The sequence below is a fragment of the Spermophilus citellus genome, assembly GCF_964194105.1.
Source record: "Spermophilus citellus genome assembly, chromosome: 1".
NCBI classification, from domain to species: domain Eukaryota; kingdom Metazoa; phylum Chordata; class Mammalia; order Rodentia; family Sciuridae; genus Spermophilus; species Spermophilus citellus.
Genome location: NC_138182.1, coordinates 227,954,081 through 227,973,112, shown reverse-complemented (window position 1 = coordinate 227,973,112; position 19,032 = coordinate 227,954,081). Strand labels below are relative to the sequence as shown.

The 19,032-nt window shown below is 37.3% G+C and overlaps 1 protein-coding gene across 5 annotated transcripts in view; it reads right to left on the bottom strand.

The window, feature by feature from the left end:
- Positions 1 to 19,032, bottom strand: part of ARHGEF28 (Rho guanine nucleotide exchange factor 28) — a 306,138-nt gene that overhangs the window by 47,979 nt on the left and 239,127 nt on the right. For all 5 annotated transcript variants that reach the window (XM_081287604.1, XM_081287607.1, XM_081287605.1 and 2 more), the window contains 8 exons: positions 18,851 to 18,995; positions 18,639 to 18,766; positions 17,332 to 17,472; positions 14,256 to 14,503; positions 9,127 to 9,249; positions 7,630 to 7,747; positions 4,421 to 4,675; positions 2,694 to 2,770 (listed from right to left, as the gene is read on the bottom strand). In XM_081287604.1, the coding sequence (XP_081143730.1) occupies positions 2,694 to 2,770; positions 4,421 to 4,675; positions 7,630 to 7,747; positions 9,127 to 9,249; positions 14,256 to 14,503; positions 17,332 to 17,472; positions 18,639 to 18,766; positions 18,851 to 18,995 (1,235 nt within the window). The remainder of the gene's footprint in view (positions 1 to 2,693; positions 2,771 to 4,420; positions 4,676 to 7,629; positions 7,748 to 9,126; positions 9,250 to 14,255; positions 14,504 to 17,331; positions 17,473 to 18,638; positions 18,767 to 18,850; positions 18,996 to 19,032) is intronic.

Sequence of the window (19,032 nt, the reverse complement as noted above, 5' to 3'; positions counted from 1 at the left end):
CTTCTCTGGAGACAGATATTAAACACTGGCAATGCAAAGATGTTTATTTGTGCCATAGCACTTAAAAACCATTTCTTACAAAATAAGTTGCCAACATTTAAAAACGGAAAGATTCTACCATAAAAAAAAAAAAACTCTAGGATTCTGGGTGCTTGGGTAAGACAGAAGATGGGTGATACAGGGTCCATATTCTCATTTAAAAACACCAACTATGGCTGAGCAATGGCTCTGCTAAGCTGGAATGTGCACTCACTAGTTGACAACAGTCTCTACCATTCTCTGCTGCCTCTGCCCTGCTGACTCCTTGATGCTGAACTAGGATTCGCTCACTTCCACTCCTGCCAAGTCCCTATGGACATCTGAAGCTGAAGACCAATGATGCTGGGGAAGAGACAAAGGAGCTGCTCCCTATAATTCTGTTGTTATATCATGTCCACTTTGCACTGATTCTGTTAGTGATTCCAAGGGAATGAAAAGATTTAAGGTTGCTTCATTCTTTGAATTGAACTAGCTGATCTACATGTTCATTGTCTTTTTATTGTTTAATTTAGAAATTGTCTTATTTAATATTCAAGGGATGCTTCTTAGACTCAGTATTCCAGGACTTGGAAGAACTCACCTATACATTTTGCAGGTTTGGTTCCTACTCATTCCCAGTTGAGTGCTTTTTAAAAACAAACAAACAAACAAAACCGTCTGGTAAGGACACTACTCTATCTTCTTACTACTTTCAGATGCTTAGCTTCTGGCTGTTTCCCGGTTCATCGTGTCTTCTATAATACGCAGCAGGATAAACATCTTAGTACTGAAGGGCACAAGGAATGAAGAATCTCTCTTTTTGATCAGAGTGTGAGAATAATTTTCGAAACACTAGGGTAGGAACTAGGAAATGAGGGTATCTATGTACCCCTAGCTAATGCTTCAATTCTACAACGTGTTCACTAAGAGATTGAAGGTGCAGGGACAGATGTAAGACAGATGTCAGACAGATGTAACTAAAAGGTCTATGAGCAAACAACAGGGTGCACTTGACACTAAGGATATGATCCTGCTTTCTCTTTTACTCCCTGGTATCGCCTTTATGATATGAATGCAGCTTTATGATATGAATTCAGACTAACATCTTCCAGAAACAATATTAGCAACATTTTACTATTGTTTACGGCCAAACATATTCTACCAAAAACTAAGTAGTGGCTGCCTTCATTCTGATATTTGACAAACTGCATTCTGAACTGCCTGTTTAAAGTTAAGTGTGGTCTACGGGTGGTCTATGGGGATCATGTGAGATAAGAGGCACAGATCCATATCTCAGGTCATCCATATGCTCTATTGCCTAGAAAACAAGACGATTGTCTTTTACTGTGTTTAATTCTTGATTAATCGGTCAGTCATTTGGCTTGAAATACCACCCGAAAAGTAGGATTTGCTTTTCTTTCTGGCCTTCAGTTTTGAGGAAATCTGTTTCTGTAAAAATATGATGATATTCTTCCAGCCTGGTTTTCACTGTCTCATGGATTAATCAAAACGGTTCCCCCCAATTCCCATTTTTTTTCTCCATATTCCTTCAGAATATCCTAGATACCAGAGAGGAAGCTGGAAAAATCAGTAAGTTTTCATTAAAGTTGCAATAGTTACAAATGTATTAGGGAGACAGGGCTTCTGGAAGGCTTCTTGTCATCCTCTGCTTTAGCTCTGTGCAAAGCATTTCACCTTTGAACAACTCAGCATGGCTGAGCAGAATGAAGAAGCCTCTCCAGCCAACTGACATGTACCAGCAAACCACTGCTCCAGCCGCCTCATCCCAGAATCTCATCACCATAGACATGCTTCTTTGTTTTCTTGGAACAGCAAGACAGAAACTTTATTGAGCTTTGATTTTTCCAAAACCAGATAGAATCAATGCTACCTGCTAGTGTACCAAATAGCCTGTTAATCAATGGATAATAGATACATTTTACAGAGCCACCACTGTACTGCCCCTGTCAGTATTGTCTCTTGGATTCTTCTTGCTAACAGAGCCTGATGCTCCATGATGCCCACAAGGAGTTAATGGATGCTATCTTCCTTCTCCACACCATTTTGGACTACATAGACATAGATGCTATGTAAGAAATGTGATAAAGTGCTGGCTTTCACTAAATCTAATTATGACTCAACAATAAAATTGTACATCACAAAGGTAAGTGTTATTCATGACCTGAGTCATCAGAACCCATTGTAGTAGAAATAAGAAAGAATCTTCTTCAGATAACAGGATAGTGTTTGCTTGTTTGGCAGAAGGAATATTATTATGACAGTTACAAATGGGGTCAGCAAGCAGCACAATAAGGCACTCCCAGTAGGAATGAAAGGAGCAAGATGCTGAAAGTAACCCTCTGTCCCCAGCATTGACATTTCAGCCGTTAGATATGAGAGAAGGACATAGGGTTTGGGGATAATAGGAAAGACCAAGATAGCCATAACAGAGAGGTACCTGGGGGGCTCAGGGAAGTGCCTATTCACTATCTAGTACCAAAGTACTACAATCTTTTCACAATTCAAATAGTTACTAAACCAGCTGTAAAATCACCAATAATAATGGAACTGTATGAGGTGCATTTTATTTCACTAAGAATTTCGGGCATTTTTTTCCCAAGGAAATGCAGAATGAAGTCTTTTTAAAAATATGCATCATATGGCCATATACTTACTACGGCTGCAAAGATGTATTTCTGGTCTTTTTCTTGTAAAAAGAGCAGCACATCAGTTAGAAGTAGAGCTAGGATATCTTCAAAGAAAAAAAAATTACTAATGTTAGTGATGCAAACCACATTTCAAATGCCTTTATTAAATATTCTAATTTCATGCTTCAAATTTAAATAAATTCAATAAAAATTAAGTGACTCAGGTTAGTCTAATTATAAAGCTTTTATTAAATCCCCAGTATTATGATAGTGAAAGATATACAGACAACTTAGTAAAAAGCCAACTTTTAGTGTGCATGTTTGTATGTATAACTATACTTACAGAATTTAAATTTAAAATGGATGAAAAATATCCTACAGAAAGAAGGTTCTAATAGATTGGAGCAAGCCCTTACATTTAGGGGAAAACCACACTTAATTAAAAATGTAACAAGGGGGCTGGGGTTGTGGCTCAGCAGTAGAGCACTCACCTAGCACATGCAAGGCCCTGGGTTAGATCCTCATCACCACATAAAAATAAATAAATAAAATACAGGTATTGTGTCCAACTACAACTAAAAAATTAATATTTTTTAAAATATAAAAAGGCAGCTTCCACATCAACTTATACACGAAAACCTGCTCCTGTGTTTCATGGAGAGTTGAGTGAAGTTTGAGTGTCTAGATTTCTTTTGCAAATTGTTTACAAGAGCCCACCTTCACTGGAACCACTGCACACACAGACTGACCCCATGCAGTGACTCTATTAAAGGGAAAAGGAACAATCAGATCTATGGATAGTGGTTAAAGCTTTTTCAATACAACAGTGTAACCTGTCAAACAACAAATCCCATTTCAGACATTAGCTGAACTTCCAAAAAAACCTGACCATCCTCCTGTGGATAATGACCTTGAATTTAACAATTTAACCAGATTTAACATTCTTTTCCTCTCATTACACACCAGAGAACATTATTACAATGAAGTGTTAGAAACAAGGAGACCAGGCCTGTAGCTCTTATTCCTGTCTGCAAAGCAGACTCACCTAGGTGGAGCGGGGTGTGTGTGTGGGGGGGCTTTAAAACATCCCTCTGAGCTGGTTGACCTCTGAGGGGATGACCCTCACTGACAAAATCAGAATCTGTGGGAGGACAGCCTGGGTCAGGCAAGGCGCTATCTACACGACCTCAAGAATGGAAATCCGCTGCTTTAGAGTCTAACCAGATTAACAGAGTTGAGTTAATGCCATGAGCAAACAGTAGCCTGAGGAAGTGCTTACACCAGGGCCAGCGTGCAGGTGGATGTGTGTTACAGTGCTCAATAACAAAGACGACATTCAGAGTTTTCTCACTTGCTCCCTTCACGAGCTGACAGCCTCAGGTTGACTTGGCACACAATGGACCCTACCTGTGTAGGTGTGATAATACCTTGCTATCAACACAACTGCCAGAATAATATTCCTGTGCCAATGATGAGCAGAACTCTCGGCTCCTTTAATTTTAGACATCACAAACATGCACATTCATAAAACCACATAGGAAAGTTGTTGGTTGAGACAGCAAATTCCCATCAAAGACGTGATCACTGGGCACTCTTGCCTATCGAACCTCACAACTTGATCTTTCAACTGAAAAAATCAAGGGTGTGTGTATGCAGTCCTGCCACTTTGAACCATTTTTCCTCTGAAAACCCGTCCCCTGTTGCCTGAACAACAGGACTGAAGGCAGGAATGGGTCTGGTGTAGCCACAGTTACCTTTGAAACGTCCCGTGGCGGTTTTCCAGTAAACGAGACCATCATACAGCAGGGTCCGCTCTGTACTCATCAGGGCCTGCTTTCTAAACACGTGGCCGTTTTTCAGCTTTGTGTATGTTTTGTTTTCGATCTTACTTAGAATCTCAAGCCATTTTTGGTTTTTCTCATATTCGTTGACTTTCAGATCCACAGCTGCAATCATGTCTTTAATTAAGCAAAGAGCTTTGCATAAGTCTTTATGTTCTTCAGTTCTTTCTGCATGGGAAAAAGAGAGAAAGAACACCATACAATAAGCCACTGAAAGAACACATACAATAAGAGCACTGAAAAAGAAAGGTTTTTTTTTCTTTAGTTTTTAAATATAATTATATGTATTATCCAAATAGCAAAAACTCCATGAGAAAAGTGCTGGATTAAATCAAATACTATATTATCACTCTGCACTTCCCACCCCCAAAAAGAAACATTAGAATACTTGTATTATAAAAGATTTGCTTATTAAATGTGTTTTTGGTGACAATAAGATAGCTGAGTTCTATCTCCTATAGCAGGGAATATGTCACAGCCAATTCAGGGCTTCCTTACATCTTCCTAGACACAGCAGTCTAGTAATTCCCACACCAAGTTTCCAAGAACTGAAGCTACCCTTGGCATCTAGTCTCCATCTTATTACAAGCTCAGCCACAGATAACCTGAGTGGACTTAAGATTCATTTGGCTTCCTGGATCCCTTCTTCCATAAAAATAACATTCAAAACTGTGTTTTATAGCCATGTTGGCATACCTATGAATATATTAACATTATAATTTCAATATTTTCTTTGACCTAACATTTTTTTTTCTTCTGTGAAAGAAATTAATATATTTCCAAGAGCTCCAAATACGGTGCTTAATGGGCAAGTCAGACAAGCTCATGTCACCAGAGCAAATGATTATCAGTTCTAGTAGTTTCACTTTCAACCACTGGCCACATGCTCTCATTTCTGTATCACCTTAAGGAAGTACTCTGGAGGAGTTTCTGAAATAGCCTTCTGAAGCCACACAGAAGTGAAGTGAGCTCTTTTCTGTATTTGATGATAAGGTCACCTAGATGATGTTTACTGAGGTGGCTGGAACTCAAGGGCTAAAGAGGAGAGGACAAAAGAAAAACTGGCAGAGAAACCAAAGACTCTCTAGAGGCTAGAGCTGCAGAAATATATCTTAGAATGAGCAGTCAGTGAGGAATGGGAATCAACCCTCAAAAGGGTTTAAATATTTCCAGGATCTAAACATCTTCATAGATTTGGGAGGGTCTGATCAGAAAACCTCAAGGAGCAGATCCTGATGCCCATCTTTCAAGGAAGATTTTCTCTCTCGCTGCCTGTCAAAGAACACACCTCACTACTTGACCTGCACAGAGCCCCTCCTCCACAAAAGGTTCTAATTTCTAAAAAAGCCTGTTTCACTACTAGAAAAGCCAAGTAGAGAAAATCAGAGTTGAATTACAAGGTCAAGGAAAGGTCAAGAAGAGGCTGTCTTTTGATAAATTACTTCTTGCAAAGCTTAGTTACCCAAAGTGGACAGCGTGGACCTCCCTGGGAATCCTGTTAAAAATGCTTGCCTTGGGCTCTTCCCCAGACCTACTTATTCAGGATATGCACCTAAACCAAGGTTTCTAGGAAAGGAGATGGCTAATAAAGTTTGAGAAACACTGCTGTAACAGAGTCATGGAAACCACTGTCCTCAGAAGCTCAGGGAGTGACTGACCATTGGTAAGGTGTGACCTGAGAAGGCTTGCATTTGGTCTTCATGCCACTATGTGAGAAGGGCCATAACTTATACTTACAGCTTCTAACATACATTAGTTTATTCATTCTACCAGAAATTTGGTGTGGGATGATTCTTGGAGTAACACTAGTTGACAACCATGATCTGACAAATTTTAGTTCTCATACTATTATAGTAAACTTAAGAGAGAATATATAAACTAAAGAGCCTTAATTTTGCTTTCATTCTTTTACTGAGAACAAAATTTACGAGGCTTTTCTTCTTGTATTATTTTTATATTCTCTCGTACATTAAATTATAGGAAGCAATAAAAATGAGACATAAGAAACAAACACTATAATTTTTGCCTGGATTTAGTTCTAAATGTGACTGATAAAATGAAAAGAATAAATTATGTATGTCTGCTCACCTAGACCTCTTACAAAAAAAAAAAAAGTTGAGTTTTTATAAAATGGGCATTTAAGATCTCATTACCATTTCAATTGTTTCTAAGTCAACTGGTAATAATAAAGGCAATAACAACAGGTTCCATTTATTGAGCACTTTGCTTTTGCCAGGTTATTTCTGCTAGTCTAGTCTCCATCCTCTTACAATCTCACATAGTACTCACAACAATTCCATATGGCTAGGATGATCATTCTCATTTTGTAAAGGAGAAACTTGCCCAACTAATAAGAAGCAGAACCAAACAAAAACAATGGTAATACATAGTCACACAATTCCAAATCTATACCCTTGTTAACATAATGCACTACCACACTGATAGTAATTTTTACTCAAGACCAGTAAGTTAGTTTAAGAATTGGTTGTTTTTATTTATTCACTCATTGCACTGACATGTTTTTACTTATTGACAGCCTAATCTGTGCCAGTCAGTGCACTAGACGTTGAAGATCTAGCTATGAACCAGGCAAGTACAGGCCTGATAAATCCCACAAGGAGCTCATAGTTCAACTGTGTGCATGAATAGTTTCTTAAAAGACACCCAGATATTGTTATTCCCTGGTACCTGATGAACTGACAGGGTCAAAGTAGCTCTTGCATAAAGTCACTCTCAGTGTAATAATTCATTGCTTGGGAGTGTGGATGTTTTGTGGTAGGATCAATAGCATCCTGTTTCAACAGACTGCTGTGAAGGTAATTGGAAGAAGAGGGTAGGGAGATATTAAGAAGGTCCAGATATGGGGAAACAATGAAGAAAAGCAGGGTCAAGGAATGAAGAAGACCACTTGGTTTGGGCTCCTTGTAGGAACTGAAACTATTAGAAAGCTGCATGATTAGAGATAATTTCTCAAAATGAATCCAAATTCTAAGGCTTTCACATTTTCCTCATCATGAAAATTTTTATGAATCAGAGGCCATAAACATTTGTGGCCATGTAGGACATGTCAGGTATGTTTAAACAAAAGAGAAGCAAATATCAGGCCACAAGTCACCACTCACCCTTGGTGTACCGCAATATCCTTTCCACCAAGACAGGGTATTTTGTGATGCGCTGAGTGACCAGGAGAATGCATTCTGGAATTCCTCGGCGACGAGCCAAAAGATTACTATTTCGGAGCTTAAAATAAAAATACATTTTATCTACTACTTGCATTTACTTTTTATGTTCAAATTTAATAATACAAAAATTTCTACAACAGTACAGTTCTATTCAGACGTAGCAGAATATTTATCTTCATTCAGTAAAACTTGATACATTGTCCTTAAATTTTACACTCTGCCATTAGTTTCAATGCCCCAAGACTCAAAGATTTCAAGAAATGTCAAGTTACTTGGATGTATTTTTATTTAACTCCAAAAGTGAGCAAGTTATCAGGATTTCTGAGTAGCAAAACTTTCGGAAAAGTAATCAGAAATCAAAGTTAATTTTGAAGATGAGGTTGTGGTTTACTATTTGTTTTTCTGACATGTCTCCCACTACATTTCTTGTTACACATTATAGTGCTTAAAGTTTCTTCAAATCAGGGCAACTTTCTCCTAAACATTTCAAAATATTCCTTCAGATTTCAATTACTCAACACACATGTACATGGGAAAAAAATAGAGGAGAATCTGGTAGCATTCTTAAAATGGTAGATAAAAATTTAGAATCCAATATGCTTTACAAGACAAAATTCTTCCACAAATAAACTGGAAAAGAGGGTAGGGGAGAACACTCAAGTTAGAAGAGATTTAAGATTTTAAGATATATAACCACCATACACTGCAAGTGAACACTGGTCAGATCCTTATTAAAGCAATATGGTTTCATGAGATAAACAGAGAAATTTAAAAATATGAAAGAAGTATTGCTAATTTATTTGTGATAATGTCATCGTATTTTTTTTTTAGAATGAAACAGACATTATTTATTTTTTTTAAAAGAGAGATGGGGAGAGAGAGAGAGAGAGAGAGAGAGAGAGAGAGAATTTTAATATTTTATTTTTTAGTTATCGGCGGACACAACATCTTTGTCTGTATGTGGTGCTGAGGATCGAACCCGGGCCACACGCATGCCAGGCGAGCACAGCTACCGCTGAGCCACATCTCCAGCCCCGTATTTTTAAAAGATATATTGCTTAGAGGCACATATTATAGAGGAAATTATATGATGTCATGTATCATATTATGATGGATTTTATGTTTGCTTTTACTCTGGTTTTTCTGATATATAATCTATCAGGGCATGAAAGAGCTTCCCAAAACACTACAAATATTCTCAGAAATTTGGAGGGCATGACCTCACAAATATAAGATACCAACAGAAATTATTTGGGAGAAGTATTTTACTAACAGAAAAAGAGACTTTCCATCTTTGCCACAAACCCATCACTTCCTTCTCCTTCCCCTGAGAATTAGAACCCAGATATGAAACTTGTTTAAATCATACAAGGACAAAGAATGAACTATTTCCCTGTGCTGGTTTACCACTTTGGAATAAAATTTTACACTACTTGCCTTGATAAAATTCTGAAACTTTTTATTCTGCTGGAGTTCTTTAAAAAGGCTAACAGCTTCTTTGTGGTGGCTACAGAATTCACCATAGATTTTCTTCATCTTACTGGCATTTTCTTCTGAAAACTGAGAAGAATAACATTTCAATATTGGTTTACAAATTTAGAAAGTTCTAAACACAGAAAAGAACACTCAATTCTCTTACATTTCAAAACATTCCTTGCAAATAAAGAACAAACATCATGGAATTTTTGAACATAATCACTTCTTTTCCCCAGGCACTTTTTAAATAAAAATAAAAGGGAGTTGTTGAGTGATGAGGTTCAACCTAATGAGATTAAGTATTTTATATGTACTGAATTAATAATCAAACAGCCAAGTAAAAACATTTGTTGTCATCATTTTCTTTTTGTTGTTGTTGTGTGAAACTTTATGATTTCAATTTGTAATTTTAGTACCTTTATAGATTGAATGTCCATACATCTCAAAAGGATCAAGAGTCAGACTATTTTTAGCCCAGATGAAAATAAAATGATGAATAACCAGAATGTCAACTAATTAATTGATAAGAAGAAGAGATATAGACTTGAAGTTTCAATAAGCCTGACCTGCAGAAAAGTAGCTGTAGAAAAATCTGCACAGGAATCAACTTAGAGTCATGGGTGGTGTTGAGAGAATTAGCTGACTGATTTGAGTGCCAGTTTTTTAACCTATGATAGATAGCTCTATGTACACATGCTCACACTGAAGATCACGGAAACAGAAATCAGAATATCTCCATCCCCCTTTGAAAAGTACTTCAAATTTATACCACTATCTCTAATCTTTTCATTTTTGCTTAATTTTATCTATGTTTGAGGTCCATATACTTCAAAAGTGATCCTTAATCCAGTTACAATTGCTAAAAAATTGACCATATAGGACTTGTATACTGAAGACTCCACAATGCTAATGAAAGAAATCAAAGAACTAAATAAATGGAGAGCCATACCATGTTCCCAAATTGGAAGACTCAACCTAGTAAAGATGTCAATTCCCTCCAAAACTGGTATACAGTTTTAATGTAATTCCTAAAAAAAAAAATCCAGGCAATCTTTTTATATCTTTATAAATATAGATAAGGCTGTCCTAGAATTTATATGAAATGGCAAAGGAAATAGAATAACAATTTTTTAAAGAATAATAAAATAAGGCACCTTCTTCCAATTTCAAGATGCATTATATAGGTACAGTTATTAAGACTATATGGAAAGAGTGGCACAGAATAGAAATCTAGGGAACTCAACTGATTTTTGACAAAGGTGCAAAAGTAACTCAGTAGAGAAAGAATAGCCTATTCAATAAGAAATAATGCTGAAGCAATTGGATGTCTATACCCCAAAAACAGAAAAGAAAAGAAAACCTCAACCTAAGTTTCATAACTTTTTCTTTTACAAAAATTCAAAATGAAACATAGACTTAAATGTAAAAATGAAACTATAAAACTTTTAGGAAAAAAAATTGGAGAAAATCTTTGAGATTTACAGCTAGACAGAGAGTTCTCAGATCTGAAATCAAAAACACAAACCTTACAGGGAAAAATAGATACATTGAACTTCATCAAAATTAAGGCAAGTTAAAGAATTTGAGAAAATATTTACATACCATATATTCAACAAGAAAATTAATATCTAAAATATGAAAAAAATCTCAATATTCAATAAGAAAAAAATCCAGTTATAAAATGGGCAAAAGGCATGAATAGACATTTCACTGGAAAGGATATATAGATGACAAAAAAGCATATGAAAACATGTTCAACATCACTAGCCATTAGGGAAATCCAATTTAAACCACAACAAAATATCATTACATACCTCTCAGGAGAGCTAAAAAAAAGACAGTCACAATATCAAATGCTGGTAAGGATGCAGAACAGCTGGATTGTTGATATATTGTTGATGAAAATACAAAATGGTAAACCACTCTAGAAAACAGTTGGAAGTTCCTTACAAAACTAAACATACAACCACTATACAATCCAGAAATCACAACCCCCAGTAAAATAAAAACTTAACTTTGCACAAAAATTTGTACATGAATGTTTATAGTGTATTTACTTATAATAGTCCAAAGCCTGAAAAAAATAAAACACCCTTCTACAGGTGAATGATTAAACAAACTGTGGAACATCCGTACCATGGACTATTTCTCATAAAAAGAAATGAACTACTGACATACACAACCACTAAGATTTTTCTTGAGAGAATTATGCCGAGTGAAAAATGCTAACTCCCAATAACATAATTTAATTTACACAGTATTATTGGAATGACAAAATTATGAAGCAGAACAGGTTAGGGGGTGCCAGGAGTAAGAGAGAAGGTAGGGACATGAGGAAAGGACACAGAACTATAAAGGCCAGATGAAGAAACCATGTGATAGAAACATTCTGTGTCTTGACTGTATTCATGTCAGTATCTTGGTTGTGATATTGTAATAGTTTTGCAAGATGTTACCATTGGGGAGAAAACAATTAAAATTTTTAGCTAGGCATGGTGATACATGCCTGTAATCTCAGAAACTCAGGAGCTGAGGCAGGGGGATCACAAGTTCAAAGCCAGCCTCAGCAACTTAAAAAGCCCTAAGAAACTTAGTGAGAACCTGTCTCTAAATAAAAAGGGATGGGGATATGGCTCAGTGGTTAAGCACTCCAGGACTTCAATCCCCAGTACCTAAATAAATAAATAATTATGCCATACCCAAGATCTCACCCCAATCCCAAGGAAACAAAACCACTGAGAGTTAAAGCATAGATTACTCATTTTTAACAATCTTCAAGTGATCCTTATGTATCTGAAGATGAAAAACTATTGTTTTAGATCAAATTCCTCCTGTCCATAATTTCTCTCCAAGAATTCGCACTGATAAAATCATATCATATTCCAGCCTAGCCTCTGAGATCATAAGAAGTTTCCATGGTTAGACTGTGGGATTTACCCAAACCCACCTCTTGTACACTCTTTTTTTTTTTTTTAAAGAGAGAGGAAAGGGGGAGAGAGAGAGAGAGAGAGAGAGAGAGAGAGAGAGAGAGAGAGAGAGAGAGAGAGAGAATTTATTTATTTATTTATTTTAGTTCTCGGCGGACACAACATCTTTGTTGGTATGTGGTGCTGAGGATCGAACCCGGGCCGCACGCATGCCAGGCGAGCGCGCTACCGCTTGAGCCACATCCCCAGCCCTCTTGTACACTCTTAAACAGCCTGTCTCTTTTACACCCAAATCCATTATCTGAGGATGAATAGTTTGTAAATATCTTTATTTACAAACTATTGGGGTTCCCCTTTCTACATCCACTATGCATGGCCAATGACTAGAACCCTTTTCTCTGAATACCAAGGTCCTTTCCCCAAAAGGAAGTGTGTGCTTCATCCAAGAGACCACCAGGCTCATCCTTCGTGACAGAAAACTTTCCAAACTTGTTCTCAATTTAGGCCCCGGGTTTATTGACAAAAATTAAATAAATATAGAACTAATAGAGATGTGTAATGTTTGTAACTATGAAAGGAACTGAAGAACTAAAAATGGCTTAAATTGTTAGATTTAAAACAGTAAAATAATGATTATTTCTATCAAGGAGACATGCAAATAATTTCAAATGACAAAATCAAAATCTTGCTTTTCATTTTAAAATATACTTAGTTTCAAGTTCATTTAGACACATTTGGACATTTTTATTTAAACCATATTGCAAAGTACTTTAGAGTTGCTTAACTTGGCCTTGCTACTTGACACAAAACCTTTCTGGTGAATGAGGAGGATAGAACAGGTCTAGGGCTTTAATCCGCAAAGAAGATATCTCTTTGATCAAAAATTGTTATTATGATTTAGACTTTTACATTGTTAGATATGTAGCTGTAGCAACTGGGCAACAAATATTAAGTTACATTTTTGTGCATTAAAAATATTTGTATTTAAGCATATTTATATCAATGAACTTAACACCTCTGTTTTTAGCATACAGAACAACAGCTTAATCCCATTGGCACATGTGGCAGGATGAAACTGCTTCAAAAACGTTGTTTGAGAAGATGACACTTTGGCATCTACCTAGGAAAAGCTGTACTAAAGCCATTATGGATAGATCTCCAGGTCTTTCCCCAGGTGCTTACGGCAACTGTAAAATTCCTGATGTTTTTCCTGACGTGACCCATTCATTTATAAACATCATAGTACCAAGCACTGCTCTAGGTGCTGAAAGACAGTAGTAACCAAATAGATAAGAATCCCTCTCACTGAAACTTAGGGTCCAGTGTTGGCAAACCCTTCCCATGAATGTCACTGTGGATTTTCCAAGACCTCACATTCTTAGGTTGTCTTGATCAAAGAGCAGATTTTGACTCAAATTCCAGTTATGCAACCTATGAGATGTGTTATGACTAAAGAAAGTCACTACCTATGCAATGGGAAAAACAGCATTGACCTCACAGTGTCATGAGAGTTAAATGAAGAACAAAAATGGCTTAAATGAAAAGCATGAAAGCATTCTAAAAGTACCTACCATATGGGAATCACATAATAAATGTTATCACACCTTTCTATGAGCGTGTTTTTTAATAAGTCCTTCAGAGAGACAGGGGACAGTCAAGTAGCAGGTGGTTCCCATTACTGTATTAGGAGAGGGCATAGCCCTTCTCACTGATGCTTCAAACATTCCAAGCACTTGAAGTGAGGTTTGCACATCCTGTTCCCCAAGCATGAGCTCCAGAGCTCTAATGATGACAGATTTCCCTCACTCTCCCTAAGATGAGCCTATATTTGTTTGGGAGATATTAGTGAGACCATCACAGTCCCACTGGGAAGCCGTGTTATCAGAGAGTGCATCACATCAAAAAGTCTAAGTGGGATGTTCATCAGGAGATTCACTTATGACTGTGATTCCTGGTAGAGGCAGCAATGGGATCAGAGATCATCTAGCCCCGTTCGGTGACAGAGTGGAGTCAAGTCATTGGCTGCTGGAAGCTCTCCGACAACCATCTTACAAACCAACATTCAATGAAAGAAAACCAACCAAACCTATCTGATAATAACTGTAATGAAATCAACTCCTTAGGTTTCAAAGCTCTGTAAAGAGTTTGAAAACCCTTTCTTACCTGTTGTACCAAAATATCTCCAATTTGGTTGATCACAAAATTCCTGTCGTTGTCAACACAGGATTCCTGTCTGCGTTCCTTCATGCAGTAGAAGAAATGCCTGTGGATTTCGAGCAGCTCATCTAAACAGGGGAAGATTTTATCCACAGTGCTATGGTCCAGCTGCAGCTCCTCCTTCATACCTTTCCTGAAGACCTCAGACATGATGAGCAGGGTCTGGATGTGGTGCATTTCTGTTTGCATTAGCTCTGAAAGGCGTCAGCAGAAACATGTTCTAAACAAGCTTTAAAACACAAGTGTCACTGTTGTCCCAAATCAGCAGCCCAACATTCTATGTTATGCAAATAAGGAAGAAGGAATGTTTAGAAAGGACAAGAACATTTTTTCCAATATAAAAGTTAGTGTTGGCTTCACATTTAACTTAAGCTCAAAATATTAAGTCATTTTCTTTTTTCCAGATAATAAAAGAAGAATCATAAGGAAGTCAATTCTCATACATAACGATCAAATATATCTGGAACCATTACAACTAACTAGCAACTTTAGGTCCTTCCACTGGGAACTAGGGCCCATTGCAACCTGAATGCTTCTTTCTTTCTTTGGCTTTTGCACTGACTGGAAGTACAATTAATTGTGCACAAGTGAATTGGTGAATTTACTTGAACTAAATATAATAAAGTCCCTCAATGCAGATAATAGTAGGTTCTTTCTACTGCAAGATGCTCCCCAAATACCACTTTCTGTAGAGGAAAATGATACATCACAATGACAGAAACCAACCCCCCCACTCCCGCCAAAAGTGAAAAAGATGATCCTAAGAATAGGAAAAAAAATCTTTTAAATTATATATCTGATAAGGGACTTATATCCAGATTATAGGAAAAACAACTCAAAAATGGGGAAAAAAAAACCTTAAATAGGCAAAAGATTTGAATAAATGTTTCTCAAATAGGTATACAAATGGTTGACAGCACATAAAATGATGCTCAAGAGGCCTGAAGGGTGTGGCTCAGTGGTAGAACACTTGCTTAGTGTGAAAAGCCCTGGATTAGACTCTGGCACCACCAAGAAGAAGGAAAAGGAAAGGAGAAGGAGAAAAGAAGAAAGAGGAGGAGATGGAGGAGGAAAGATGCTCAATATCATTAGCTATTTGGAAAATGCAAATCAAAACCAAAATAAGACACTAGTTCATACACACTAGAATAAACATAATGAGAAAAGATGGACAAAAACAAGGGTTGGTAAGGATGTGGAGAAAGTGGAACCCTGGAACCCTCATACATTGCTGGTAGGAAGATAAAATGGTATTGCCACTTTATAAGGCAGTCTGGTAGTTCCTCTAAAGGTTAAAAATAAAGTTACACATGTGACCCCCAAAGTGGAAACAACCCAAAATGTCCATCAACTGATGATTAAATAAAAAGGAATACTAGCCATAAAAAGGAATGGAGTGCTGATATGTATTACAACTAATATGAACCTTGAAAACATTATGCTAAGGGGCAGGAGCCATTGCAAATACCATATGTTGCTAAATGTCCAAAAGAGGCAAGTCCTTAGGGACAGAAAGTAGATGAGTGGTTGCTGGATGCTGCTGGAAGGGGTAACACAGACATTTGAAGCAATACAAATGTTATGGAATTAGATGAGGCTCCATGGTAGCATAACTCTGTTAATTCACAAAAAAATCATTAGATTGTACACTGCATGTGAGGGATCTTATTGTATGGAATTACATACTGATTTTTTAAAATGCAACATGAGAGAAAATAATAACTGTGGAAATACCAGAAATATAAATTCTGGGTGTTTATTTCCAGAATAAACACTGTACTTTTTGAGAACAAAATCTAAAATATCATCCTTGGAGAGCAAATAAGTCTAAAAATAGCTTTATTACTTTATCATAAACAAATCTCTCTTTCACTGGGAACCCACTGACTTTTAACAATTATTATTTTCCACCGTATTTTTAGTGCCCATTCTGTACTAAGCACTTTTCCATATCATTTCATTTAATCCTTTAATCCATTTGCCATTATGACCCCCCAAATAGGAACAATTATCCTCATCTTTAAAAGGGAAACAATGAGAAAAGAAGGGTGAAGGATTTTTCCCAGATTTTGCCTTTCTGAGGCCAAAAGCCATGTTATATGTAGTCATCCATAACCCAAATTACTTAGGTTATTTTTAATACTATGTGAAATTGATGGGTAATTAAAGAAAGACAGTATAATATAAATGATTAAGAAATACTAAAAGGGACAGTCCTTTCTTTCCCAATGGTCTCCCACATCCATAGCCCCTGGCAGGTTTTAAAGCACACTCATCCCTCACCTGACCTGCCTGTCACCTGAGGCAGGTGTCAAGGTGGCCTCCTCAGCAGACAACTTGCAAACACGGGGTCAGGGAAAAGAAGAGCCTGTCACAAAGCTCTTTGTTAAAGTAGGACATCTTCTTGAATTACTGTTTAGCACATACTTTGTACTTAAAATTTCTTTTAAGACTTCACTTTTTCCCGATTACACTATAATTTAACTTCCCCTATTTTACACTAACACCACTCCATATAGCATGAAATAACGAAATCTCACCTCAGTTGAATTTTACACTCAGGACTGTGGCACTCAGTTGAACTTATCTATATGTATGGGACCTGGTACATACATTCAAAGGCTGTACCAAGGAACCCTGTCTCCCCTATGTTAAATACGTGAAAGTTCACTGTGACTCTTATATAAAAGAGGTAAGAAAGTGTAGGCCAGACCTAAGTAAATCTAAAAAGAGTATGAGAAATAAAACCTGTTTTATACCAGGTACATACAACACCACATTTAAGTCTCACTGTCATTGTCTGTTTTGTTTTTGTAATGCTCAGGATGGAACACAGGGCCTCGCATCAGACTTTTTAAACCTGAGCTTCATTATCCCCAATCTGTAGGTGGAGAAACTGAGGTCTAGATGAGTAAAGTCATTTGTCTGAGATCAGGCAACCAGGAAATGGTAAAACTGGGATTCCATGCTCTTTCCTCTGAACCACACGGCTCCAGCCCCAAGACATATTTGAAATGCTTACCAAAAATGACATCCTGTCTTTTAATGACATCCTTCTCCTGCCTACTGCAAAAGGAAGGATCCACCACAAGACTCCAGGATTCTGCTTCAAACTCCCGGGCATCACTGCTGAGGTCACTCCACAGAGAAGAATCCACTACATCTAATATGTGTTTAGAAAAGAAAACACACAAAGTAACCACACAGCTCAAACAGACCTTTCAAGTTCTGTTTGCTGGTTCAGCACAGCAAATAAAGCTGCTATGAACACAGAAACTCCTTAGCCAGAATACTGGCATGTGGAGTCAAAACACTGAGAACCAGAAGGATGAAGTGGTCCAAATCAAGACAGCTTTCGTGTAAGCAAAGAAGAATCAGATATTAAAATAGTGATTGTATCTGGGGGGGGGGGAGAAAATTAAAGGTAGTTTTGTTTATTTTGGCTTGCTCTATTTTAGGGAAATTTTTGGAATCTAAAATGTGCCTATAGGACCTCAGGCTCACTGATTTTTTTTTTCAGTCTAATTTGCTATTTGCTCAGATCTGAATTTTGAACTTGACCACTTGGTTTGCTCTTGACTTGGCAAGTCACAAGGCAGAGCATAAGAATTTGAATCTCAGGTGAGTAAAGATTTTTCTGATAGAATCAGGCACACATACACAAATGCCCTTCAGGAAAACTCACCCTTATTGGCTCTAAATAGCACTCATTAGAGAGATTCCAACTCATCACAATAAAGATGAGATGACAAAGGATTTAAAGAAAGAGTTTCCTGGAACAGGGTCCAACCCTCTCTTGTCAATATTCTCCTTCTGTTTGGTTTCCCTTCACTTACTGATGCAACTTGGATACAAAAGTCAATTCTCCATATTCAAAACTGACCTATAAAATATGCTTTAAAAATGTTTTTATGCCATTAGGAATAGGATGCAACAGGTGGGGAAAAGTATCTCAGAGATCCAGGCAAGACCAGGGTTAACAAATTAAAGTATGTATTTTCATTTAGGAGCCATTTCAATCCATCAATACCTGTAAAACATTTTTTTAGTATAAGCACACAATGTATTTCATTCTCTTTGCTGTGTTCACTGCCTAATCTTTTGGGGAATATGTCCATTTAAAATTTGCAACATATTTTCTGAGCACTATTTCCTGGTTATTTCCTTTAAAACTAAATTTCCCTTATTTTAAAAAGTAGAGCCTATAGCAAAGAGACACCAAGAAATAGATTTCTTTCAGAAAGAACAAATGAATATTCTTCAGAAAAAAATTTATTTCAGCAAATGCTCACAGAAGCACCAATAAATGGAAATGCATCTTCTCCTCACCTTCCATCATGAAAGACTCTGTGGAGGGAGAAGAGCCCACGGATTGTAGCAGCTCATCGGAGTGAGACCTGCTTCGCCAGTTGTTACTGTCACCCTCAGATTCCAATGATGTCCCTGACCTTCTGAAGCTGAAAGGGAGGGAGGAAGAGGAGAGGAGTTAGCTCCAGCAGCCTGTCTGAGCCACAAAGGTGAGACAACAGGCTGAGCCTTACCTTTCCAATGTGGTTCCTGGAACGCTTCTGGACAATGGATGGACTTGCCCTGCGGTGTCCTTCCTTCCAGCTGGCAATCCGATAGGCATGGACGAAGAGGGGTGCAGGGAGAGCCCAGGCTGTGGGATGTCTCTCACTGAAGAACCTGGAAATCAGAGTAGAAACTTCATGTGGTTCTGATA